The 28,000-nt window shown below is 50.8% G+C and overlaps 1 protein-coding gene across 1 annotated transcript; it reads right to left on the bottom strand.

The window, feature by feature from the left end:
- LOC141075436 (endonuclease domain-containing 1 protein-like) lies at window positions 1-28,000 on the bottom strand. Its single transcript, XM_073562475.1, has 2 exons — window positions 27,665-28,000; window positions 1-1,568 (listed from the first exon to the last, which is right to left on the bottom strand). The coding sequence occupies exons 1-2, from the start codon at window positions 27,998-28,000 to the stop codon at window positions 1,029-1,031; spliced, it is 876 nt and encodes a 291-aa protein (XP_073418576.1). The 3' UTR covers window positions 1-1,028.

Genomic DNA, 28,000 nt, shown 5'->3' with positions numbered 1-28,000 from the left:
GGAAGGCTGCGCGGGACATCGGAAGGTGAGAATAACAATATATATTTTTTTAAATTCTATTTTTTACAGGGATATGGTACCCAAAGCCGGGAGGACAGTCTCCTCTCCTCTGGGCCGTGGGTACCATCCGCAAATGTTCTGCTTACTTTTCGCATGGTGGGCACAGCCACATGCGGAAAGTAAGCAGAACAATGCTTTCCTATGGGTGCGGGATCGCCGAGATTCCGCAAAATTAATGAGCATGCTGCGGTTTTTACCGCGAGGCAATTCCGCCGCGGTAAAAACCGCAGCATTAGCACAGCATTGCGGAATCCCATAGGAATGCATGGGATGCTTATTTTTCGCGGTAAAACCGCCACGGAAGCGCAAAAAACCGCCACGTGTGAACCCAGCCTCAACGTGTGATAGGGTGGAGATGTGGAGCAATGGTGGAGGCGGTGCAACACACCGTTGGGTGGCTGTGCAATGTAGTGGACGTGGAAGATGCTGGAGTGAGAGATACTACAGGGTGTATGTGCAATATGCCACAGCATGGAGGGTGGCATCCTTCCAGATTCAGACTTGCATATGCCATTTTCCGTATACAGACTTTATGGTCCATTTTGATCGGGGTCTCCCAATCTGAACTTACAGGCTCGCACGTTATTCTGGGCATGCCGGTCCATAAACAGACCATGAAATATGCCAGTCTGAACACAGCCTTTCTGAATATTCAGGCATTAGCGTTTATCCCATACCCTCCTCTTCCTCAGGTGACAGTGGTCTCAGAAGCAGAGGTGGTCTGCTGCATGTTGGGAGTCATTGATGGCTTTAGTAACCTGATGGTCAGGCTGGTTGCCCCAGGGTCATTTAGAGGAATTACCGTGTAGTTATGATATTATCACAACTTCAATCCTTCAATGACCCCAGCATACAGCAGCCTAGATCTCATTTTCTTGGACCCTTTATTATTTGGGGGAATAAGTGCACTATCATGTGGTGGGGACGGTCTGTATGGAGCTGTTCTAGTATTGGTCCCTTCTTGCATCTCATTGACAGCCCCCAGAAAACAATGACACCTCCTGCCCATATTCCTTGCTCAGTATGGCCTCCAGCTCTGGGATGGTCTTGGTCACCACATCGAAGGGACTTGCATTGCGGCCCAGTCTTCCTTCCACCCTCCGACTTCCATCTGACTTCACGCAACAGAAGGCGCTCCAGTAGAAGGTGGGCACGTTGACGCGCTCCCGAAGCCACTTGCCTTCCCAGGGGTAGGATCCAGAGATGATGACCCCGCTTAGGACATGGGTTTGTTTACAGGAGGTGAGAATCTTGTCTTTCAGGAAGGTCTCGTACTGGTTCCAGGTCCCGCTGTTAAATGTTGAGTCCTGGGGTGCCATGTTGGTATAGGTAAAAGTGGAGAGCTGGGATGCACTACTGTGGTGCCCGCTAGGATTCACGTGACCACGGCTGTAACCAGAGTTCCTATAGTCATCATTGACCCCTTGACTTTCCAGCACGTCCTCCATGTTCAGCTGCATGATGCTATTTGAGGGCTGCAGCATATCTTTCTGGGGGACTCCACCCAACTAGAGAGAAGACAATAAAATTAGTTAGATCGCCATCATCCAGATCAATGCCATCCACCCCATCACCGGAGCACATGATGCCAAGTATCCAATGAAGAGCTAATGAGACAGATGTTTCCCTGCACAGCTAGGCAGCAGGGGGTGTCACTGTGCAGGGATAATTGCAGAAAATGCAGTGCTGCAGCCCCTTCATCCAACACCAAGGGGTCACAGAGGTCAGACCTCCAGGAATCATTAAGTGATGGCATATCCTAGCGACAATCCATGAGAATAGCCTTTAGGTAACGTGATGAAGTCCTGTCCAATTGCTGCCACCATGAGGACTGCAATTAGGAGCTAACTGGAGACTAACCTGAGCTTTGTGTAAATAGGCTGGCTGACTTCTCACTTCCGTAGCTAAGCCAGCCCCCTCCACACCCAGCCCTGGAATTACAAAGAAAACTGTGAGGGACACAAACTAGAAGTGCAGCTGCCAGAAGCGGAGATGATCCCGTCATCAGGGCACCTTTGTTAGTGGAGGCACATTAGGTTGTAGAATTTGCCATATTATCTCATCTGTCAATGTTTTATTATACAGGACAACCCTGTAAGGCTTTTCTTACCAATACATGACGGTGCCTTGAAATAGTCTTCATACCCCATGAACATTTCCACATATTTTCACATTACACACACAAACTTAAATGTATTTTACTGGGATTCTCTGTGATACCAACACAAAGTCGCTAATATTAGTGATATGTAAAGGAAATGATACAAGGTTTTCTAAATACTTCAAAAATATAAATCTGAAAATTGTGAGGTGCATTTGTATTCAGCCCCCTGTAGTCTGATGCCCATAAATAAAATCCTGAGTGACCAATTACCCACAGAAATCACATAATACATTGTGTCTACCTGCGTGTAATTTATCCTCAATATAACTACAGCTGTTCTGTGAGAGTCTCAGAGGTTTGTGTGAGAATGTAAGGAGGGAGACTGGGCTGCGGGTACCTACGTTGTGTCAGGGCCGGAACTGTCGATTCTGTGCTCAGTGTTGCCGGGGGGAAGCTATGAGGGACCGGACAGGTCCCATGACCCGGGGAGAGGGGGCGTGACTAAGCCGGGCAGTGAGCAGGAAGTGAGGGAAAGAGCCCTCAGTTTCCCTCCGGCAGCGAGGTCAGAGGCAAGCGTGCGGCGCGCTCCGCAGTGTTAGAGACCGCGCAGAGCTTTCGCGTGCGCCCCATTAAGCCAGTGAGTGTGCAGAGAGCCGAGCGCCTGGCTAAGCAGAGGACAGTGCTCGCGTGGAGAAGTGGGTGCTACGTGCAGGACCTTGAGGTGCGGTCCTTATTGCTGAGAGACACGCAGCAACACCCATGTTGGATGAAGAATGCAGCGATTCCCACTTTGGCTGCACAGCCTTATGGACTAGGGACTCGGGGCAGAACCAGTGACCGCCCGTTGCTGCCAAAAACCAAATCGAGGTCTGTTGGGATCCATCTAGACCCTTGGACTGTAACCGTTACAATGACACCAGAGCACCCGCCTGGAAGCATAAAGGAGGGTGTTATGAATGGGTCACCGAGGAGGATGGCAGGAACAGGCTAAGCCACCAGAAAACCAGAGAGGTTGGTAAACTAAGCGGATTGCAGACCCCTGATCCTATCCGCACAACTAGCAGTAGCCGTGGAGCTTTCCTACAATGCCTTAGACGCCTCTGCACAGCCGGGGAACTAACTAAGCCTAAAGCCAGAAAGGTGAAATCTAAACTGCCCCGGAGCAGATCCCCAAAGGAATAGACAGCCCCAAACATATATTGTCGGTGAGACAAGATGAGACACAGGCAGAGAACAGACTGAGCAAACGGTGGGGCCCAAGCTGTCTAGACAGGACCGAAAAGATACTGTCTGCAATCACGCACAAAACCCTAAAAAAATCCAACACATCTGATATACAAAAAACCTGAGGCCACACGACCTCACCCCCGCTAGATCAGCACTCTGGTATGAACTGGAAGCAAAGCAAAAGATACTAACATAACAGGGGACTTAACAAACTGACACAAGCTGTAACATATAGAGCGGGGCCCAGCGCTGCCCCCAGTAGGGAGTACGCTGAACCCTAGCAAAAAAGCAGAAAGCAAAAAAAAGGCACAACCAGATTAGATGCAAAGGATTAGCAAAATAATCACTTAACTGAACCATGCAGATCAGGCAGGAGACAAAAGAACTCCAAATGCACAAGGAGGAAATCACCAGCAACCACCAAAGGAAGCCTGCTCAATTATATGCTCCCAGTCAGTAATCCCAGATTCCCAATTATCATCATCAGGTGACAAACTTCCATCAACCTGGCCAGCTCCACTACTCCCAGTAGCCACCAGAGGGAGCTCCGGCTCAGAAGTCCGAGCAAGGGAATTCACAACAGGAGGGGTGTTGAATCCTGGAGCAGATGCAGGCTGAATTGACGGGACTCTCACTGCAACAGGTGGAAGCTGTACTGGAGCTGTTGTGAGTTCATTTTTCCCTTCACCATTGAGGTCTGATGAACTCCTTCTAGTGAAGGAAGGTAGTGAGACTGATTACCAAACACCTGGGCAGCTAGATGATGACTGGGTGGCTGGAATTGAGGACTGGATATAAGGCTGCTGACGCCCTTCTTCCTGGCTGGTGATTTTCCTGCTGGATTCTTGGAGACCAGTCTGATTCCTGCATCTCAAAGCTAAGTTTTTCTGCTCTGCTTTGTACTCTTCAGTTTTGTTTTTGTTTTGCCTTGTTTTTTGGGAGTTCTGCCATCCCCGGCCGGGGGTGAGCTGAATTCCATTTTTGTCTCTGATCTGTTGATATTTTGCTCTGTCTACAGAATATTCCTGAGTGCTGATAGTCTTTTGAAGCCTAGCGACTTCAGAGCCTGTTTTTCCTATCAGTCGGTTGGCTCATTTTGATAGGGTTTTTGCGGATGGCAGACAGCAGCTTTCCTATCCTGTCCTATGTAGTTAGCTTGGGCCCCATCATTTGCTCAACCTATCTTTCTATCTGTGTTAGTGTTTTCATCTTGCTTCACCATCATTATATGTTGGGGGCTGCCTATTGCTTTGGGGTCTGCTCTGGGGCAGTTTATTTTTTTCCCCTTTCTGTCTTTAGGCTATATAGTTCTCCGGCTGTGATTGAGGGGTCTAGGGCACCGTAGGAACCCCCCACGGCTACTGCTAGTTGTTGTGGATAGGTTCAGGGGTCTGCAATCCGATAGCTGCCAACCTCTCTGGTTTTTCTGGACTTAGCTGGTATTTTGTTTTTTCCTCCTTCGGTGACTCATAACATGGAGCGTTACCAGGATGTCTTCGCCCGTCATGAAGATGACTTCGGGTGTACTACAGCTATAACCCACAAAATACCCACAGGAAGTGCTGCACCTTTCAGGGAGAGATACCTGCAGATTCTGCATCAGATTTATAAGGAGGTGAAAGAAATGTTGGCACACATGCTGCAGAGTGGAGTTATGCGGGAGAGTCAGAGCCGATGGGCAGTTCCCATTGTTCTAGTTCAGAAGAAAGATGGGACCCTGCATTTCTGCATCGACCATAGGCGACTGAATGCTTGTACGGTACGGGACTCCTACCCCTTACCCAGAATTGAGGAGTCGCTATCTGCCTTGGGATGGGCAAAGTATTTATCATTCCTGGATTTGGCCAGTGGTTACTGGCAGATGTCCATGGCTGAACACGACTGGCCAAAGACAGCGTTCACACCACCCCTGGGATTGTTTGAATTTAATCGGCTGGGATTGTTTGAATTTAATCGGATGCCCTTCGTCCTGACTAACGCTCCTGGTTTCAGCAATTGATGGAAAGATGCTTGGGAGATCTGACCTTCAAAGCAATCTACCTGGATGATATCATTGTCTATGCAGCCACCTTCGAAAAGCACCTCCAGCGGCTGGAGCAAGTGTTGAGTCGACTACAGAAGCACGGCCTGAACGTGAAGCCCCAAAAATGTCACCTTTTTCATAAGCAAATTGAGTACCTGGGGCACATCGTATCTGCTGAAGGAATGAGACCTGCGCATGAGAAGATAGCGGTGGTACAGGACTGGCCCACCCCGAAGACAGTGAAAGACGTTCGGGCCTTTCTGGGGCTCACTGTGTACTACCGAAGGTTCGTGAAGAATTTCACCCACATCACTAATCCGCTGCCGGAACTACTAAAGGGAGTGCCATCAGGTTCAAAAAATCGGACTTTTCAATGGGGAGGTAGCCAGGAAGAGGTGTTCCAAGCCTTGAAGATGGCCTTGACTGAGGCCCCAATACTCGCCTATGCGGACTTCTCACAGCCCTTCATCCTTCACACCGATGGAAGTCTACATGGTCTGGGTGCTGTGCTATCCAAATGCAGGAAGGGAAGGAACGAGTGACTGCCTATGCAAGCCGGTCTCTCCATGACTTGGAATGGAACACGGACAATTACAGCTCCTTCAAGCTGGAATTACTGGCGTTAGTGTGGGCGATGACGAAAAAGTTCACCGAATACTTGTCAGTGTTCGAAGTCTTGGTGCGCACCAATAATAATCCCCTGGCCCACCCGGAAAATGCAAAATTGAGACAGTGGGTTGCTCTGAAGTGACTTCCCGGCATGAGTGAAAGAGATGCTCTGTCCACAGGGACTCTGCAGATCCTAAGGCAGTGGGAGAGGCTCCATTTAGAGGACGGCTTGCTGTATAGAAAAGTGCAGTTGGTGCAGGAGTTGGGAGTCACCTGGCAAGTGGTGCTCCCAGAGAAGTTGATCCGTGTAGTCGCTACAGAGGCCCATGAGAGTGGGGCTCACTTTTGTCTAGAAAAGGTGTTCCAGTGGTTACAGAATCTGATAAATCATCTTCGGTTGAAGACTGCAGTAGAGGACGCCTGCCAGCGTTGTCAGAGCTGTGAACTAGCCAAACCTCCGGAACAGAGAACCCCAACACAGACCATCATGACATCTGCCCCCTTAGAGTTATTGATGATCAATTACTTGACCATGGGCCCAGCTCATCTCGGGTATGAACATTGTCTGGTGATGACTGACCACTTTACCAACTTTGCTGTGGTGACTCCAACTCAGGATCAGACTGCTGAGTCAGCTGTGCAGGCTATCTGCCAAGACTTCATCCGGTTGTATGGTTGCCCAAAGAGGATCCATTCTGACCAAGGCGCTTGTTTCCAAGGTCGAGTGATGGAGGAGTTATATCATCTGTACCAGATTGAGAAGTCAAAGATGACGCCCTACCATCCTCAGGGGAATGTAGCCTTCAAATGCTTCAATCGGACGTTAATTCAGATGCTCTGAACATTGGAGGACGATTGGAAAATGTGGTGGCCTGAGTACATGGCTGAATTAGTCTGGGTGTACAACAACTGAGTGCACAGTATAACAGAATACACTCCGTATACCCTGATGTTCGGGCAAAAAAGATGGGAAATTACAGAGCTGGAGTTGGATCTGGAAGAAGACTACCCATGGACAGATGTGTCTTCCTGGGTCTGAGAACATCAACATCTGCTACAGACTCTTCACCGGCTGGTGCAGATTAAGTTCCTGGAACTGCTACACCATGAAATGACGCCTATTCGAAGGACAGCTCTCAAGGCTGGAGATCGAGTGCTGGTCCGAGACAGGCGGCCCGGAGCAAGTTGGAGCATCGATGGGAAAAAAAACTCGTATCAGGTGAAACGCTGAGTTGGATCTGATAGGCCAATGTATGAAGTTCAACCCGAACGGAATGGAGTGCTTACCCGAATAGTTCACCATAGCATGTTTTGCCCTTGCTTGTCACGGGGTCCTGAAGAAGAAGAGAGAGTGCCGGACACCACTTAAACGCTAACTCCAACGGTTCTCAACTATGATGAAGAAGAGACACTTGCCTCATTATCAGACTCAGATAGTCCGCCGCCCACCAGTCCCATAGAAGTACGTGGGCCTGAAACCCCGGTAAAAGCTGATTCATCGGGTCAAGATATGCTCCCGTCTTCTACCACTCTATCACCTGAACTACACCGTACGGAGCTGACAACAGATGGAATACCTCCCACTCGTTATGAACAAGACCAGTTTATTTGGCAGCGAATTATTCAAAAAATGGAAGAGTGTGAATGTCTGATGAAGGAACTCTCGCATGTGGATTGAAAGGAGGGTGGGCGTGTAGGGAGGAAGATCGGGCTGCAGGTACCTGTGTTGTGCCGGGGTCGGAACTGTTGAGGCTGCGCCCAGTGTTGCCGGGAGGAAAGAATGGGGGACCGGACAAGTCCCATGTCCCGGGGAGAGGGGGAGTGGCTAAGCTGGGCAGTGAGCAGGAAGCGCAGGAAAGAGCCTTCAGTTTCCCGCCGGCAGCGAGGTCAGAGGTAAGCATGCGGCGCGCACTGCAGTGTAAGAGTGTGGGGTTGAGCTGTGGTAGAGCTTTTGCGTGCACGCCAGCATCATGAAAACCAAGGAGCCCACCAGACAGGTCAGGGATAAAGTTGTGGTGAGGAGTAAATCAGAGTTAGGGTATAAAAAATAGTTACAGAGCACTGATCAATCCTACATCCAAAAATTTGAAGGAGGATAGCACAACTGCAAACCTCTCAAGACATGGTTGTCCACCTAAACTGACATTCCAAGCAAGGAGACCACTAATTAGAGAGGTGGCCAAGAGTCCCAAGGTCACTCTGTAGGAGCTTCAAAGATCCACAGATCAAAGGGGAGAATCTGTCTACAGGACAACTATTAATCGTGCACGCCACAAATATGGTCTTTATGGAAGAGACACAAGAAGAAAGCCACGCTTTAAGACAAGTCACAAAATGTCCCATTTGCAGTTTGCAAACAGCCATATAGGGGACAAAGCGACCGGAAGAAGGTGCTGTGGTCAGATGAGACCAAAGGAAAACTAAAATAACACTGCGCATCCCCCTGGAAACACTATAATAATAATAATACATTTTATTTCTATAGCGCCGACATATTCCGCAGCACTTTACATTTCAGAGGGGACTTGTACAGACAATAGACATTACAGCATAACAATAATCACATAGATCATAACACATACCAAGAGGAGTGAGGGCCCTGCTCGCAAGCTTACAATCTATGAGGAAAGAGGGAGACACGAAAGGTGGGTGGTAACAGTTGCCCTGATTGTATGGACCAGCCATAATGTTAAGTGTGTAACAGTACAGACGCAGAGGGCTAATGGATGCATAAAGCATGTGGGAACATGATGCGGGGAACCTGGCTATGGTAAAACTTTTGGCTGTGCCACACAGTGATAGATTAGGTTAATGTGTTGAGGCGATAGGCCAGTCTGAATAAATGTGTTTTCAGGGTACGCTTAAAATTGTGGGGATTGGGGACTAATCGTATTGACCTGGAAAGTGCATTCCAAAGAATTGGCGCAGCACATGTATAGTCTTGGAGACGGGAGTGGGAGGTTCTGATTATTGAGGGTGCTAACCTCAGGTCATCAGCAGAAAGGAGGGCACGGGTAGGATGGTATACTGAAACAAGGGAGGAGATGTAGAGTGGAGCTGAGCCATGGAGGGCTTTGTGGGTGAGGGTAATAAGTTTATACTGAATTCTGGAGTGGATGGGTAACCAGTGTAATGGCTGGCACAAGGTAGAGGCATCGGTGTAACGATTGGTGAGGAATATGATCCTGGCAACAGCATTCAAGACAGATTGGAGAGAGGAGAGTTTGGTAAGAGGGAGACCGATTAGAAGAGAGTTACAATAGTCGAGACGAGAATGAATAAGAGAAACAGTAAGAGTTTTTGCGGAATCAAAAGTAAGAAAAGGTCGAATTCTAGAAATGTTTTTGAGGTGCAGATGACAAGAGCGAGCCAGTGATCGAATGTGGGGGGCAAAGGAAAGCTCGGAATCAAGTATGACCTCAAGACAGCGGGCCTGTTGCTGGGGAGTAATAGTGGAACCACACACGGAAATGGCAATGTCGGGTATAGGTACATTAGTAGCGGGAGGAAACACCAGGAGTTCAGTCTTTGACAGGTTCAGTTTCAGATATAGTGAGGACATGATGTTAGACACAGCGTTTAGACAATCGCCGGTGTTTTCTAGAAAGGCTGGCGTGATGTCAGGAGAAGAAGCCTATAATTGGGTGTCATCAGCATAGAGATGGTACTGGAAACCAAATCTACTGATTGTTTGACCAATAGGGGCAGTGTACAAGGAGAAGAGGATCCCCACAGCTGAAGTGTAGGTGCAGCCAGACTGTGAGGGGGCGTCTGCCTGACCACAATAGGGGTAAATATTTATTTAATCATCTCCTTTTGCTCCCTTGCAGTTGCTACCTGTATGGCTTTTTGTTTATAGGGCTTTCTAAGGTGCAGGAGCTTTATTCACCATCCTGTGTGATGTGGCAATTGTGATAACAGCAGGTGCTGATTAGTCTGACTTGTGACTAGTATATATATATATTCCTTTTTGGGGACCCTGTTAAACATATTTACATTATAATGGCTTGTAGGTCTATGAGTATTATACTCTTGAATATGGATCTCTTTGTTCTCTGTAATATCCACTATGGGATTTTTTAAGTGTTTTTAATGAATTGTGTGTTGTATTTTCAATTAAAATTTCTTATTTTATGGTGATCCCTTGTTGTTTGCATATACTTTTTCTTTACTTCAATTGTGTCCATATATAGCAGTAGGGTTTTATATTGATTGATGGTGCCCACATACATATATTTTTCACCATCCCCACAGTCACACATGGTGGTAACAGCATTCTGCTGTGGGGAGACTTTTCTTCAGCAGGGGCAGCGAAGTTGGTCAGAGTTAATGGGAAGATGGAGCTAAATACAGGGCAATCCTAGAAGAAAACCTGTTAGAGACTGCAAAAGACTTGAGACTGGGTCATAGGTTCACCTTCCAGCACGACAACAACCCAAAACATCCTGCCAGAGTTACAATCGAGAGTTTAGATCAAAGCATAATCCTGTGTGTGACTTGTCCAGTCACAGTCTAGACCCAAATCCCAGAGAATTTGTGACAAGACATGAAAATTGCTGATCACAGACGACTCCATCCAATGTCACTGAGCGAGAGCGAGGGGGCAAAGAGGAAGGGGCAAAAATGTCACAGCAAGATGTGCAAAGCTGGAAAGACAGATCTCAAAAGACTGCAGAGAAAGCAGGAGAGAGAGACCCCAAAAGACTGCAGAGAAAGCAGGAGAGACAGACCCCAAAAGACTGGAGAAAAAGCTGGAGACAGTCAGAACCCAAAAGACTGCAGAGAAAGATGGAGAGAGACACTCCAAAAGATTACAGTGAAAGTTGGAGAGACAGTCCCCAAAAGCTTACAGCGAATGCGAGTGAGACAGACCCCAAAAGACTGCAGAGAAAACTGTAGAGACAGATCCCATTAGATTATAACAAAAGATGGAGAGATGCACTCCAAAAGACTGCAGAGAAAGCTGGAGAGACAGACCCCAAAAGACTGCAGAGAAAGGTGGAGAGACAGATCCCAAAAGACTGCAGAGAAAGCTGGAGAGACAGACCCCAAAAGACTGCAGAGAAAGGTGGGAGAGATAGACCCCAAAAGACGGCAGAGAAAGATGGGAGAGAGACAGACCCCAAAAGACTGCAGAGAAAGCTGGAGAGACAGACCCCAAGAGACTGCAGAGAAAGCTGGAGAGACAGATCCCAAAAGACAGCAGAGAAAGCTGGAGAGACAGATCCCAAAAGACCGCAGAGAAAGCTGGAGAGAGAGATCCCAAAAGACTGCAGAGAAAGCTGGAGAGATAGATCCCAAAAGACTGCAGAGAAAGCTGGAGAGACAGACCCCAAAAGACTGCAGAGAAAGGTGGGAGAGATAGACCCCAAAAGACTGCAGAGAAAGCTGGAGAGACAGACGCCCAAAAGATTACAGCGAAAGCTGGAGAGACAGACCCCAAAAGACTGCAGAGAAAGGTGGGAGAGACATTCCCCAAAAGACTGCAGAGAAAGGTGGGAGAGACAGACCCCAAAAGACTGCAGATAAAGGTGTGAGAGAAAGACCCCAAAAGACTGCAGAGAAAGCTGGAGAAACAGACCCCAAGAGACTACAGAGAAAGCTGGAGAGACAGACCCCAAGAGACTGCAGAGAAAGCTGGAGAGACAGACCCCAAAAGACTGCAGAGAAAGCTGGAGAGACAGACCCCAAGAGACTGCAGAGAAAGCTGGAGAGACAGACCCCAAAAGACTGCAGAGAAAAGAAGAGAGACAGACCCCAAAAGACTGCAGAGAAAGCTGGAGAAACAGACCCCAAGAGACTACAGAGAAAGCTGGAGAGACAGACCCCAAGAGACTGCAGAGAAAGCTGGAGAGACAGACCCCACAAGACTTCAGAGAAAGCTGGAGAGACAGACCCCAAGAGAATGCAGAGAAAGCTGGAGAGACAGACCCCAAAAGACTTCAGAGAAAGCTGGAGAGACAGACCCCAAGAGAATGCAGAGAAAGCTGGAGAGACAGACCCCAAAAGACTGCAGAGAAAGGTGGGAGAGACAGATCCCAAAACACTGCAGAGAAAGCTGGAGAGACAGACCCCAAAAGTCTACAGAGAAAGCTCGAGAGGCAGACCCCAAAAGACTGCAGAGAAAGCTGGAGAGACATACCCCAAAAGACTGCAGAGAAAGCTAGAGAGACAGACCCTAAAAGACTGCAGAGAAAGCTGGAGAGACAGACCCCAAGAGACTGCAGAGAAAGGTGGGAGAGACAGACCCCAAAAGACTGCAGAGAAAGCTGGAGAGACAGACCCCAAAAGACTGCAGAGAAAGCTGGAGAGGCAGACCCCAAAAGACTGCAGAGAAAGCTGGAGAGACAGACCCCAAAAGACTGCAGAGAAAGCTGGAGAGACAGATCCCAAAAGACTGCAGAGAAAAGAGAGACAGACCCCAAAAGACTGCAGAGAAAGCTGGAGAGACAGACCCCAAAAGACTGCAGAGAAAGCTGGAGAGACAGACCCCAAAAGACTGCAGAGAAAGCTGGAGAGACAGACGCCCAAAGACTGCAGAAAGAGCTGGAGAGACAGACCCCAAAAGACTGCAGAGAAAGCTGGAGAGACAGACCCCAAGAGACTGCAGAGAAAGCTGGAGAGACAGACCCCAAAAGACTGCAGAGAAAAGAAGAGAGACAGAGCCCAAAAGATTACAGCGAAAGCTGGAGAGACAGACCCCAAAAGACTGCAGAGAAAGCTGGAGAGAGACAGACCCCAAAAGACTGCAGAGAAAGGGGGAGAGAAAGACCCCAAAAGACTGCAGAGAAAGCTGGAGAGACAGACCCCAAGAGACTACAGAGAAAGCTGGAGAGACAGACCCCAAAAGACTGCAGAGAAAGCTGGAGAGACAGACCCCAAAAGACTGCAGAGAAAAGAAGAGAGACAGACCCCAAAAGACTGCAGACAAAGGTGGGAGAGACAGATCCCAAAAGACTGCAGAGAAAGTTGGAGAGACAGACCCCAAAGACTGCAGAGAAAGCTGGAGAGACAGACCCCAAAGACTGCAGAGAAAGCTGGAGAGACAGACCCCAAAAGACTGCAGAGAAAGCTGGAGAGACAGACCCCAAAAGACTGCAGAGAAAGCTGGAGAGACAGACCCCAAGAGACTGCAGAGAAAGCTGGAGAGACAGACCCCAAAAGACTGCAGAGAAAAGAAGAGAGACAGACCCCAAAAGACTGCAGAGAAAGCTGGAGAGACAGACCCCAAAAGACTGCAGAGAAAGCTGGAGAGACAGACCCTAAAAGACTGCAGAGAAAGCTGGAGACAGACCCCAAGAGACTGCAGAGAAAGGTGGGAGAGACAGACTCCAAAAGACTGCAGAGAAAGGTGGGAGAGACAGACTCCAAAAGACTGCAGAGAAAGCTGGAGAGACAGACCCCAAGAGACTGCAGAGAAAGCTGGAGAGACAGACCCCAAGAGACTGCAGAGAAAGCTGGAGAGACAGACCCCAAAAGACTGGAGAGAAAGCTGGAGAGACAGACCCCAAAAGACTGCAGAGAAAGCTGGAGAGACAGACCCCAAGAGACTGCAGAGAAAGCTGGAGAGACAGACCCCAAAAGACTGGAGAGAAAGCTGGAGAGACAGACCCCAAAAGACTGCAGAGAAAGCTGGAGAGACAGATCCCAAAAGACTGCAGAGAAAGGTGGGAGAGACAGACCCCAAAGACTGCAGAGAAAGCTGGAGAGACAGACCCCAAAAGACTGCAGAGAAAGCTGGAGAGACAGACCCCAAAAGACTGCAGAGAAAGCTGGAGAGACAGACCCCAAGAGACTGCAGAGAAAGCTGGAGAGACAGACCCCAAAAGACTGGAGAGAAAGCTGGAGAGACAGACCCCAAAAGACTGCAGAGAAAGCTGGAGAGACAGATCCCAAAAGACTGCAGAGAAAGGTGGGAGAGACAGACCCCAAAGACTGCAGAGAAAGCTGGAGAGACAGACCCCAAAAGACTGCAGAGAAAGCTGGAGAGACAGACCCCAAAAGACTGGAGAGAAAGCTGGAGAGACAGACCCCAAAAGACTGCACAGAAAGGTGGAGAGGCAGACCCCAAAAGACAGCAGAGAAAGCTGGAGAGACAGACCCCAAAAGACTGCAGAGAAAGCTGGAGAGACAGACCCTAAAAGACTGCAGAGAAAGCTGGAGAGACAGATCCCAAAAGACAGCAGAGAAAGCTGGAGAGACAGACCCCAAAAGACTGCAGAGAAAGCTGGAGAGACAGACCCTAAAAGACTGCAGAGAAAGCTGGAGAGACAGATCCCAAAAGACAGCAGAGAAAGCTGGAGAGACAGACCCCAAGAGACTGCAGAGAAAGCTGGAGAGACAGACCCCAAAAGACTGGAGAGAAAGCTGGAGAGACAGACCCCAAAAGACTGCAGAGAAAGCTGGAGAGACAGATCCCAAAAGACTGCAGAGAAAGGTGGGAGAGACAGACCCCAAAGACTGCAGAGAAAGCTGGAGAGACAGACCCCAAAAGACTGCAGAGAAAGCTGGAGAGACAGACCCCAAAAGACTGGAGAGAAAGCTGGAGAGACAGACCCCAAAAGACTGCACAGAAAGGTGGAGAGGCAGACCCCAAAAGACAGCAGAGAAAGCTGGAGAGACAGACCCCAAAAGACTGCAGAGAAAGCTGGAGAGACAGACCCTAAAAGACTGCAGAGAAAGCTGGAGAGACAGATCCCAAAAGACTGCAGAGAAAGCTGGAGAGACAGACCCTAAAAGACTGCAGAGAAAGCTGGAGAGACAGACCCTAAAAGACTGCAGAGAAAGCTGGAGAGACAGACCCTAAAAGACTGCAGAGAAAGCTGGAGAGACAGACCCCAAAAGACTGCAGAGAAAGCTGGAGAGACAGACCCCAAAAGACAGCAGAGAAAAGAAGAGAGACAGACCCCAAAAGACTGCAGAGAAAGCTGGAGAGACAGACCCCAAAGACTGCAGAGAAAGGTGGGAGAGATAGACCCCAAAAGACTGCAGAGAAAGCTGGAAAGACAGACCCCAAAAGACTGCAGAGAAAGCTGGAGAGACAGACCCCAAAAAACTGGAGAGAAAGCTGGAGAGACAGACCCCAAAAGACTGCAGAGAAAGCTGGAGAGACAGACCCTAAAAGACTGCAGAGAAAGCTGGAGAGACAGACCCCAAAAGACTGCAGAGAAAGCTGGAGAGACAGACCCCAAAAGACTGCACAGAAAGGTGGAGAGGCAGACCCCAAAAGACAGCAGAGAAAGCTGGAGAGACAGACCCCAAAAGACTGCAGAGAAAGCTGGAGAGACAGACCCTAAAAGACTGCAGAGAAAGCTGGAGAGACAGACCCTAAAAGACTGCAGAGAAAGCTGGAGAGACAGACCCCAAAAGACTGCAGAGAAAGCTGGAGAGACAGACCCTAAAAGACTGCAGAGAAAGCTGGAGAGACAGACCCTAAAAGACTGCAGAGAAAGCTGGAGAGACAGACCCCAAAAGACTGCAGAGAAAGCTGGAGAGACAGACCCCAAAAGACAGCAGAGAAAAGAAGAGAGACAGACCCCAAAAGACTGCAGAGAAAGCTGGAGAGACAGACCCCAAAGACTGCAGAGAAAGGTGGAGAGACAGACCCCAAAAGACTGCACAGAAAGGTGGAGAGGCAGACCCCAAAAGACTGCAGAGAAAGCTGGAGAGACAGACCCCAAAAGACTGCAGAGAAAGCTGGAGAGACAGACCCTAAAAGACTGCAGAGAAAGCTGGAGAGACAGACCCTAAAAGACTGCAGAGAAAGCTGGAGAGACAGACCCCAAAAGACTGCAGAGAAAGCTGGAGAGACAGACCCTAAAAGACTGCAGAGAAAGCTGGAGAGACAGACCCTAAAAGACTGCAGAGAAAGCTGGAGAGACAGACCCCAAAAGACTGCAGAGAAAGCTGGAGAGACAGACCCTAAAAGACTGCAGAGAAAGCTGGAGAGACAGATCCCAAAAGACAGCAGAGAAAGCTGGAGAGACAGACCCTAAAAGACTGCAGAGAAAGCTGGAGAGACAGACCCTAAAAGACTGCAGAGAAAGCTGGAGAGACAGACCCCAAAAGACTGCAGAGAAAGCTGGAGAGACAGACCCCAAAAGACAGCAGAGAAAAGAAGAGAGACAGACCCCAAAAGACTGCAGAGAAAGCTGGAGAGACAGACCCCAAAGACTGCAGAGAAAGGTGGGAGAGATAGACCCCAAAAGACTGCAGAGAAAGCTGGAAAGACAGACCCCAAAAGACTGCAGAGAAAGCTGGAGAGACAGACCCCAAAAAACTGGAGAGAAAGCTGGAGAGACAGACCCCAAAAGACTGCAGAGAAAGGTGGGAGAGACAGACCCCAAAAGACTGCAGAGAAAGCTGGAGAGACAGACCCCAAGAGACTGCAGAGAAAGCTGGAGAGACAGACCCCAAAAGACTGCAGAGAAAGCTGGAGAGACAGACCCCAAGAGACTGCAGAGAAAGCTGGAGAGACAGACCCCAAAAGACTGGAGAGAAAGCTTGAGAGACAGACCCCAAAAGACAGCAGAGAAAGCTGGAGAGACAGACCCCAAAAGACTGCAGAGAAAGCTGGAGAGACAGACCCTAAAAGACTGCAGAGAAAGCTGGAGAGACAGACCCTAAAAGACTGCAGAGAAAGCTGGAGAGACAGACCCTAAAAGACTGCAGAGAAAGCTGGAGAGACAGACCCAAAAAGACTGCAGAGAAAGCTGGAGAGACAGACCCCAAAAGACTGCAGAGAAAAGAAGAGAGACAGACCCCAAAAGACTGCAGACAAAGGTGGGAGAGACAGACCCCAAAGACTGCAGAGAAAGCTGGAGAGACAGATCCCAAAAGACTGCAGAGAAAGGTGGGAGAGACAGATCCCAAAAGACTGCAGAGAAAGGTGGGAGAGACAGACCCCAAAGACTGCAGAGAAAGCTGGAGAGACAGACCCCAAAGACTGCAGAGAAAGCTGGAGAGACAGATCCCAAAAGACTGCAGAGAAAGGTGGGAGAGACAGACTCCAAAAGACTGCAGAGAAAGCTGGAGAGACAGACCCCAAAAGACTGCAGAGAAAGCTGGAGAGACAGACCCCAAGAGACTGCAGAGAAAGCTGGAGAGACAGACCCCAAAAGACTGGAGAGAAAGCTGGAGAGACAGACCCCAAAAGACTGCAGAGAAAGCTGGAGAGACAGATCCCAAAAGACTGCAGAGAAAGGTGGGAGAGACGGACCCCAAAGACTGCAGAGAAAGCTGGAGAGACAGACCCCAAAAGACTGCAGAGAAAGCTGGAGAGACAGACCCCAAAAGACTGGAGAGAAAGCTGGAGAGACAGACCCCAAAAGACTGCAGAGAAAGCTGGAGAGACAGACCCCAAAAGACTGCACAGAAAGGTGGAGAGGCAGACCCCAAAAGACAGCAGAGAAAGCTGGAGAGACAGACCCCAAAAGACTGCAGAGAAAGCTGGAGAGACAGACCCTAAAAGACTGCAGAGAAAGCTGGAGAGACAGACCCCAAAAGACTGCAGAGAAAGCTGGAGAGACAGACCCCAAAAGACTGGAGAGAAAGCTGGAGAGACAGATCCCAAAAGACAGCAGAGAAAGCTGGAGAGACAGACCCTAAAAGACTGCAGAGAAAGCTGGAGAGACAGACCCTAAAAGACTGCAGAGAAAGCTGGAGAGACAGACCCCAAAAGACTGCAGAGAAAGCTGGAGAGACAGACCCCAAAAGACAGCAGAGAAAAGAAGAGAGACAGACCCCAAAAGACTGCAGAGAAAGTTGGAGAGACAAACCCCAAAAGACTGCAGAGAAAGCTGGAGAGACAGACCCCAAAGACTGCAGAGAAAGGTGGGAGAGATAGACCCCAAAAGACTGCAGAGAAAGCTGGAAAGACAGACCCCAAAAGACTGCAGAGAAAGCTGGAGAGACAGACCCCAAGAGACTGCAGAGAAAGCTGGAGAGACAGACCCCAAAAAACTGGAGAGAAAGCTGGAGAGACAGACCCCAAAAGACTGCAGAGAAAGGTGGGAGAGACAGACTCCAAAAGACTGCAGAGAAAGCTGGAGAGACAGACCCCAAAAGACTGCAGAGAAAGCTGGAGAGACAGACCCCAAGAGACTGCAGAGAAAGCTGGAGAGACAGACCCCAAAAGACTGGAGAGAAAGCTGGAGAGACAGACCCCAAAAGACTGCAGAGAAAGCTGGAGAGACAGATCCCAAAAGACTGCAGAGAAAGGTGGGAGAGACAGACCCCAAAGACTGCAGAGAAAGCTGGAGAGACAGACCCCAAAAGACTGGAGAGAAAGCTGGAGAGACAGACCCCAAAAGACTGCAGAGAAAGCTGGAGAGACAGACCCCAAAAGACTGGAGAGAAAGCTGGAGAGACAGACCCCAAAAGACTGCAGAAAAAGCTGGAGAGACAGACCCCAAAAGACTGCACAGAAAGGTGGAGAGGCAGACCCCAAAAGACTGGAGAGAAAGCTGGAGAGACAGACCCCAAAAGACTGGAGAGAAAGCTGGAGAGACAGACCCCAAAAGACTGCAGAGAAAGCTGGAGAGACAGATCCCAAAAGACTGCAGAGAAAGGTGGGAGAGACAGACCCCAAAGACTGCAGAGAAAGCTGGAGAGACAGACCCCAAAAGACTGGAGAGAAAGCTGGAGAGACAGACCCCAAAAGACTGCAGAGAAAGCTGGAGAGACAGACCCCAAAAGACAGCAGAGAAAGCTGGAGAGACAGACCCCAAAAGACTGGAGAGAAAGCTGGAGAGACAGACCCCAAAAGACTGCAGAGAAAGCTGGAGAGACAGACCCCAAAAGACTGCAGAGAAAGGTGGGAGAGACAGACCCCAAAAGACTGCAGAGAAAGCTGGAGAGACAGACCCCAAAAGACTGGAGAGAAAGCTGGAGAGACAGACCCTAAAAGACTGCAGAGAAAGCTGGAGAGACAGACCCCAAAAGACTGCAGAGAAAGCTGGAGAGACAGACCCTAAAAGACTGCAGAGAAAGCTGGAGAGACAGACCCCAAAAGACTACAGAGAAAGCTGGAGAGGCAGACCCCAAAAGACTGCAGAGAAAGCTGGAGAGACAGACCCCAAAAAACTGCAGAAAGCTGGAGAGACAGACCCCAAGAGACTGCAGAGAAAGCTGGAGAGACAGACCCCAAAAGACTACAGAGAAAGCTGGAGAGGCAGACCCCAAAAGACTGCAGAGAAAGCTGGAGAGACAGACTCCAAAAAACTGCAGAAAGCTGGAGAGACAGACCCCAAGAGACTGCAGAGAAAGCTGGAGAGACAGACCCCAAAAGACTTCAGAGAAAAGATGAGAGACGGACCCCAAAAGACTGCAGAGAAAGCTGGAGAGACAGATCCCAAAAGACTGCAGAGAAAGTTGGAGAGACAGACCCCAAGAGACTGCAGAGAAAGGTGGAGAGACAGACCCCAAAAGACTGCAGAGAAAGGTGGAGAGAAAGGTGGTCCTACCTATTACTGACCCAGGGGTTGATGATAACGATGTTCTGGTTTATATTTTTATAATATTTAGAATCTTTGTATCATTTCCTTCATTTCACAAATGTTTGTTACTTTGTTTTGTGTCACAGAAAATCTCAATAAAATATATTTAAGTTTGTGGGTGTAACGTGAGAAAATCTGGAAACGTTCACGGAGGACGACATTACCGCTTTCCCGCCCGTGCGCTGTAGACTGTATACATTCCCGCTTTCCCGCCCGTGCGCTGTAGACTGTATACATTCCCGCTTTCTCACCCGTGCGCTGTAGACTGTATACATTCCCGCTTTCCCGCCCGTGCACTGTAGACTGTATACATTCCCGCTTTCCCGCCCGTGCGCTGTAGACTGTATACATTCCCACTTTCCCGCCCGTGCGCTGTAGACTGTATACATTCCCACTTTCTCACCCGTGCGCTGTAGACTGTATACATTCCCGCTTTCCCTCCCGTACGCTGTAGACTGTATACATTCCCGCTTTCCCGCCCGTGCGCTGTAGACTGTATACATTCCCGCTTTCCCACCCGTGCGCTGTAGACTGTATACATTCCCGCTTTCCCGCCCGTGCGCTGTAGACTGTATACATTCCCGCTTTCCCACCCGTGCGCTGTAGACTGTATACATTCCCGCTTTCCCACCCGTGCACTGTAGACTGTATACATTCCCACTTTCTCACCCGTGCGCTGTAGACTGTATACATTCCCGCTTTCCCGCCCGTGCACTGTAGACTGTATACATTCCCACTTTCTCGCCCGTGCGCTGTAGACTGTACACATTCCCGCTTTCCCGCCCGTGCGCTGTAGACTGTATACATTACCGCTTTCTCACCCGTGCGCTGTAGACTGTATACATTCCCACTTTCTCACCCGTGCGCTGTAGACTGTATACATTCCCACTTTCTCACCCGTGCGCTGTAGACTGTATACATTCCCGCTTTCCCGCCCGTGCACTGTAGACTGTATACATTCCCACTTTCTCGCCCGTGCGCTGTAGACTGTACACATTCCCGCTTTCCCGCCCGTGCGCTGTAGACTGTATACATTACCGCTTTCCCACCCGTGCGCTGTAGACTGTATACATTCCCACTTTCTCACCCGTGCGCTGTAGACTGTATACATTCCCGCTTTCCCGCCCGTGCACTGTAGACTGTATACATTCCCGCTTTCCCACCCGTGCGCTGTAGACTGTATACATTCCCGCTTTCCCGCCCGTGCGCTGTAGACTGTATACATTACCGCTTTCGCACCCGTGCGCTGTAGACTGTATACATTCCCACTTTCTCACCCGTGCGCTGTAGACTGTATACATTCCCGCTTTCCCGTCAGTGCACTGTAGACTGTATACATTCCCGCTTTCCCGCCCGTGCGCTGTAGACTGTATACATTCCTGCTTTCCCGCCCGTGCGCTGTAGACTGTATACATTCCCGCTTTCCCGCCCGTGCGCTGTAGACTGTATACATTCCCGCTTTCCCGCCCGTGCGCTGTAAGCTGTATACATTCCCGCTTTCCCGCCCGCGCGCTGTAGACTGTATACATTCCCGCTTTCCCACCCCTGCGCTGTAGACTGTATACATTCCCGCTTTCCCGCCCCTGCGCTGTAGACTCTATACATTCCCGCTTTCCCGCCCCTGCGCTGTAGACTGTATACATTCCCGCTTTCCCGCCCGTGCGCTGTAGACTGTATACATTCCCGCTTTCCCACCCGTGCGCTGTAGACTGCATACATTCCCGCTTTCCCGCCCGTGCGCTGTAGACTGTATACATTCCCGCTTTCCCGCCCGTGCGCTGTAGACTGTATACATTCCCGCTTTCCCGCCCGTGCGCTGTAGACTGTATACATTCCCGCTTTCCCACCCGTGCGCTGTAAGCTGTATACATTCCCGCTTTCTTGCACATGCGCTGTAGACTGTATACATTCCCGCTTTCCCGCCCGTGCGCTGTAGACTGTATACATTCCCGCTTTCCCGCCCGTGCGCTGTAGACTGCATATATTCCCGCTTTCCCGCCCGTGCGCTGTAGACTGTATACATTCCCGCTTTCTCGCTCGTGCGCTGTAGACTATACATTCCCGCTTTCCCGCCCGTGCGCTGTAGACTGTATACATTCCCGCTTTCTTGCACATGCGCTGTAGACTGTATACATTCCCGCTTTCCCGCCCGCGTGCTGTAGACTATACATTCCCGCTTTCCCGCCCCTGCGCTGTAGACTGTATACATTCCCGCTTTCACACCCGTGCGCTGTAGACTGTATACATTCCCGCTTTCCCGCCCGTGCGCTGTAAGCTGTATACATTCCCGCTTTCCCGCCCGCGTGCTGTAGACTGTATACTTTCCCGCTTTCCCGCCCCTGCGCTGTAGACTGTATACATTCCCGCTTTCCCGCCCCTGCGCTGTAGACTGTATACATTCCCGCTTTCCCGCCCCTGCGCTGTAGACTGTATACATTCCCGCTTTCCCGCCCCTGCGCTGTAGACTGTATACATTCCCGCTTTCCCACCCGTGCGCTGTAGACTGCATACATTCCCGCTTTCCCGCCTGTGCGCTGTAGACTGCATACATTCCCGCTTTCCCGCCCGTGCGCTGTAGACTGTATACATTCCCGCTTTCCCGCCCGTGCGCTGTAGACTGTATACATTCCCGCTTTCCCACCCGTGCGCTGTAAGCTGTATACATTCCCGCTTTCTTGCACATGCGCTGTAGACTGTATACATTCCCGCTTTCCCGCCCGTGCGCTGTAGACTGTATACATTCCCGCTTTCCCGCCCGTGCGCTGTAGACTGCATACATTCCCGCTTTCCCGCCCGTGCGCTGTAGACTGTATACATTCCCGCTTTCTCGCTCGTGCGCTGTAGACTATACATTCCCGCTTTCCCGCCCGTGCGCTGTAGACTGTATACATTCCCGCTTTCTTGCACATGCGCTGTAGACTGTATACATTCCCGCTTTCCCGCCCGCGCGCTGTAGACTATACATTCCCGCTTTCCCGCCCCTGCGCTGTAGACTGTATACATTCCCGCTTTCACACCCGTGCGCTGTAGACTGTATACATTCCTGCTTTCCCGCCCGTGCGCTGTAAGCTGTATACATTCCCGCTTTCCCGCCCGCGTGCTGTAGACTGTATACTTTCCCGCTTTCCCGCCTGTGCGCTGTAGACTGTATACATTCCCGCTTTCCCGCCCCTGCGCTGTAGACTGTATACATTCCCGCTTTCCCGCCCCTGCGCTGTCGACTGTATACATTCCCGCTTTCCCGCCCCTGCGCTGTAGACTGTATACATTCCCGCTTTCCCACCAGTGCGCTGTAGACTGCATACATTCCCGCTTTCCCGCCTGTGCGCTGTAGACTGCATACATTCCCGCTTTCCCGCCCGTGCGCTGTAGACTGTATACATTCCCGCTTTCCCGCCCGTGCGCTGTAGACTGTATACATTCCCGCTTTCCCACCCGTGCGCTGTAAGCTGTATACATTCCCGCTTTCTTGCACATGCGCTGTAGACTGTATACATTCCCGCTTTCCCGCCCGTGCGCTGTAGACTGTATACATTCCCGCTTTCCCGCCCGTGCGCTGTAGACTGCATACATTCCCGCTTTCCCGCCCGTGCGCTGTAGACTGTATACATTCCCGCTTTCTCGCTCGTGCGCTGTAGACTATACATTCCCGCTTTCCCGCCCGTGCGCTGTAGACTGTATACATTCCCGCTTTCTTGCACATGCGCTGTAGACTGTATACATTCCCGCTTTCCCGCCCGCGCGCTGTAGACTATACATTCCCGCTTTCCCGCCCCTGCGCTGTAGACTGTATACATTCCCGCTTTCCCGCCCGTGCGCTGTAGACTGTATACATTCCTGCTTTCCCGCCCGTGCGCTGTAAGCTGTATACATTCCCGCTTTCCCGCCCGCGCGCTGTAGACTGCATACTTTCCCGCTTTCCCGCCTGTGCGCTGTAGACTGTATACATTCCCGCTTTCCCGCCCCTGCGCTGTAGACTGTATACATTCCCGTTTTCCCGCCCGTGCGCTGTAAGCTGTATACATTCCCGCTTTCCCGCCCGTGCGCTGTAGACTGTATACATTCCCGCTTTCCCACCCCTGCGCTGTAGACTGTATACATTCCCGCTTTCCCGCCCGTGCGCTGTAGACTGTATACATTCCCGCTTTCCCACCCGTGCGCTGTAGACTGCATACATTCCCGCTTTCCCGCCTGTGCGCTGTAGACTGCATACATTCCCGCTTTCCCGCCCGTGCGCTGTAGACTGTATACATTCCCGTTTTCCCGCCCGTGCGCTGTAGACTGTATACATTCCCGCTTTCCCACCCGTGCGCTGTAAGCTGTATACATTCCCGCTTTCTTGCACATGCGCTGTAGACTGTATACATTCCCGCTTTCCCGTCCGCGCGCTGTAGACTGTATACATTCCCGCTTTCCCGTCCCTGCGCTGTAGACTGTATACATTCCCGCTTTCCCGCCCGTGCGCTGTAGACTGTATACATTCCCGCTTTCCCGTCCGTGCGCTGTAAGCTGTTTACATTCCCGCTTTCCCACCCGTGCGCTGTAGACTGTATACATTCCCGCTTTCCCGCCCGTGCGCTGTAGACTGTATACATTCCGCTTTCCCTCCCGTGCGCTGTAGACTGTATACATTCCTGCTTTCCCACCCGTGCGCTGTAGACTGTATACATTCCCGCTTTCCCGTCCCTGCGCTGTAGACTGTATACATTCCCGCTTTCCCGCCCGTGCGCTGTAGACTGTATACATTCCCGCTTTCCCGTCCGTGCGCTGTAAGCTGTTTACATTCCCGCTTTCCCACCCGTGCGCTGTAAACTGTATACATTCCCGCTTTCCCACCCGTGCGCTGTAGACTGTATACATTCCCGCTTTCCCGCCCGTGCGCTGTAGACTGTATACATTCCGCTTTCCCTCCCGTGCGCTGTAGACTGTATACATTCCTGCTTTCCCACCCGTGCGCTGTAAACTGTATACATTCCCGCTTTCCCGCCCGTGCGCTGTAGACTGTATACATTCCGCTTTCCCTCCCGTGCGCTGTAGACTGTATACATTCCCGCTTTCCCGCCCCTGCGCTGTAGACTGTATACATTCCCACTTTCCCGCCCGTGCGCTGTAGACTGTATACATTCCGCTTTCCCTCCCGTGCGCTGTAGACTGTATACATTCCTGCTTTCCCACCCGTGCGCTGTAAACTGTATACATTCCCGCTTTCCCGCCCGTGCGCTGTAGACTGTATACATTCCGCTTTCCCGCCTGTGCGCTGTAGACTGTATACATTCCCGCTTTCCCACCCGTGCGCTGTAAACTGTATACATTCTCGCTTTCCCACCCGTGCGCTGTAGACTGTATACATTCCCGCTTTCCCGCCCGTGCGCTGTAGACTGTATACATTCCGCTTTCCCACCCGTGCGCTGTAGACTGTATACATTCCCGCTTTCCCGCCCCTGCGCTGTAGACTGTATACATTCCCACTTTCCCGCCCGTGCGCTGTAGACTGTATACATTCCGCTTTCCCTCCCGTGCGCTGTAGACTGTATACATTCCTGCTTTCCCACCCGTGCGCTGTAAACTGTATACATTCCCGCTTTCCCGCCCGTGTGCTGTAGACTGTATACATTCCGCTTTCCCGCCTGTGCGCTGTAGACTGTATACATTCCCGCTTTCCCACCCGTGCGCTGTAAACTGTATACATTCTCGCTTTCCCACCCGTGCGCTGTAGACTGTATACATTCCCGCTTTCCCGTCCCTGCGCTGTAGACTGTATACATTCCCGCTTTCCCGCCCGTGCGCTGTAGACTGTATACATTCCCGCTTTCCCACCCGTGCGCTGTAAACTGTATACATTCCCGCTTTCCCACCCGTGCCCTGTAGACTGTATACATTCCGCTTTCCCACCCGTGCGCTGTAGACTGTATACATTCCCGCTTTCCCGCCCGTGCGCTGTAGACTGTATACATTCCCGCTTTCCCGCCCGTGCGCTGTAGACTGTATACATTCCGCTTTCCCACCCGTGCGCTGTAGACTGTATACATTCCCGCTTTCCCGCCCCTGCGCTGTAGACTGTATACATTCCCACTTTCCCGCCCGTGCGCTGTAGACTGTATACATTCCCGCTTTCCCGCCCCTGCGCTGTAGACTGTATACATTCCCACTTTCCCGCCCGTGTGCTGTAGACTGTATACATTCCGCTTTCCCTCCCGTGCGCTGTAGACTGTATACATTCCCGCTTTCCCGCCTGTGCGCTGTAGACTGTATACATTCCTGCTTTCCCACCCGTGCGCTGTAAACTGTATACATTCCCGCTTTCCCGCCCGTGCGCTGTAGACTGTATACATTCCGCTTTCCCGCCTGTGCGCTGTAGACTGTATACATTCCCGCTTTCCCACCCGTGCGCTGTAAACTGTATACATTCTCGCTTTCCCACCCGTGCGCTGTAGACTGTATACATTCCCGCTTTCCCGTCCCTGCGCTGTAGACTGTATACATTCCCGCTTTCCCGCCCGTGCGCTGTAGACTGTATACATTCCCGCTTTCCCACCCGTGCGCTGTAAACTGTATACATTCCCGCTTTCCCACCCGTGCCCTGTAGACTGTATACATTCCGCTTTCCCACCCGTGCGCTGTAGACTGTATACATTCCCGCTTTCCCGCCCGTGCGCTGTAGACTGTATACATTCCGCTTTCCCACCCGTGCGCTGTAGACTGTATACATTCCCGCTTTCCCGCCCCTGCGCTGTAGACTGTATACATTCCCACTTTCCCGCCCGTGCGCTGTAGACTGTATACATTCCGCTTTCCCTCCCGTGCGCTGTAGACTGTATACATTCCTGCTTTCCCACCCGTGCGCTGTAGACTGTATACATTCCCGCTTTCCCGTCCCTGCGCTGTAGACTGTATACATTCCCGCTTTCCCGCCCGTGCGCTGTAGACTGTATACATTCCCGCTTTCCCACCCGTGCGCTGTAAACTGTATACATTCCCGCTTTCCCACCCGTGCGCTGTAGACTGTATACATTCCCGCTTTCCCACCCGTGCGCTGTAAACTGTATACATTCCCGCTTTCCCACCCGTGCCCTGTAGACTGTATACATTCCGCTTTCCCACCCGTGCGCTGTAGACTGTATACATTCCCGCTTTCCCGCCCGTGCGCTGTAGACTGTATACATTCCGCTTTCCCACCCGTGCGCTGTAGACTGTATACATTCCCGCTTTCCCGCCCCTGCGCTGTAGACTGTATACATTCCCACTTTCCCGCCCGTGCGCTGTAGACTGTATACATTCCGCTTTCCCTCCCGTGCGCTGTAGACTGTATACATTCCTGCTTTCCCACCCGTGCGCTGTAAACTGTATACATTCCCGCTTTCCCGCCCGTGCGCTGTAGACTGTATACATTCCGCTTTCCCGCCTGTGCGCTGTAGACTGTATACATTCCCGCTTTTCCACCCGTGCGCTGTAAACTGTATACATTCTCGCTTTCCCACCCGTGCGCTGTAGACTGTATACATTCCCGCTTTCCCGTCCCTGCGCTGTAGACTGTATACATTCCCGCTTTCCCGCCCGTGCGCTGTAGACTGTATACATTCCCGCTTTCCCACCCGTGCGCTGTAAACTGTATACATTCCCGCTTTCCCACCCGTGCCCTGTAGACTGTATACATTCCCGCTTTCCCTCCCGTGCGCAGTAGACTGTATACATTCCCGCTTTCCCACCCGTGCGCTGTAGACTGTATACATTCCCACTTTCTCGCCCGTACGCTGTAGACTGTATACATTCCCGTTTTCTCGCACATGCGCCCGACCGTCTGGCTCAGTCTGACAGGTTCATTGATCAAGTGTTGTCCAGGATTAAATAAACATAGCTGCTGTCTTACCAAAACAGCTCCACTTTGGTCTACAGGTCGTGTCAGGAACTGCAGCATAGCTCCATTGAAAGTGAGTGGGGCCGACCTACAATACCACACACCACCTGTGTACAGGGGGAGCACTGCTTTCCAGCTTTACTCTCGGTATATGATATCCCCAATACAAATGTCCCAGAGGGAGGACAATAATTGTCTAATGATGGCAGCCATGTACAGGGCGACATCGTATATTCAGATAGAGACACACCAGCCAGTGAGAAGCATTTCCAGGAGAGTCCTGCTCTTACCATTGGCTCCAAGTACCAGCTGCTGGAGGAGAGGTCAGGGCGAGACGTTGTGGACACCTCTAAGATGTATGCTGAGTAGATGGGCACACGGGCCAGGCGGTGGTAGAGGGTAGCATAGTGGTAAGCCCCCTGCAAGCGCTGGCAAATGTTAGCAGTAGCATTGGAGGCCAGACCAAACGGTTCCTGCCCTTCATAGAAGAACTTCTGACAATCAGGAACATCGGTGAAGCTTTGTAGTACCTCACAGAAGACCCCAGAACTAAGAACGAGGAGGACGAGAGCCTTCCACACAGAATCCATGGTGGAATACGAAGACTCAAGGGTCTCAAAGGTCAT

This window comes from Dendrobates tinctorius, unplaced genomic scaffold, assembly GCF_039654945.1.
Source record: "Dendrobates tinctorius isolate UK_male_01 unplaced genomic scaffold, ASM3965494v1 ptg000353l, whole genome shotgun sequence".
In the NCBI taxonomy this organism is placed as follows: domain Eukaryota; kingdom Metazoa; phylum Chordata; class Amphibia; order Anura; family Dendrobatidae; genus Dendrobates; species Dendrobates tinctorius.
Note: the sequence above shows the minus strand (reverse complement) of the source record. Positions and strands in the feature narration are given on the sequence as shown.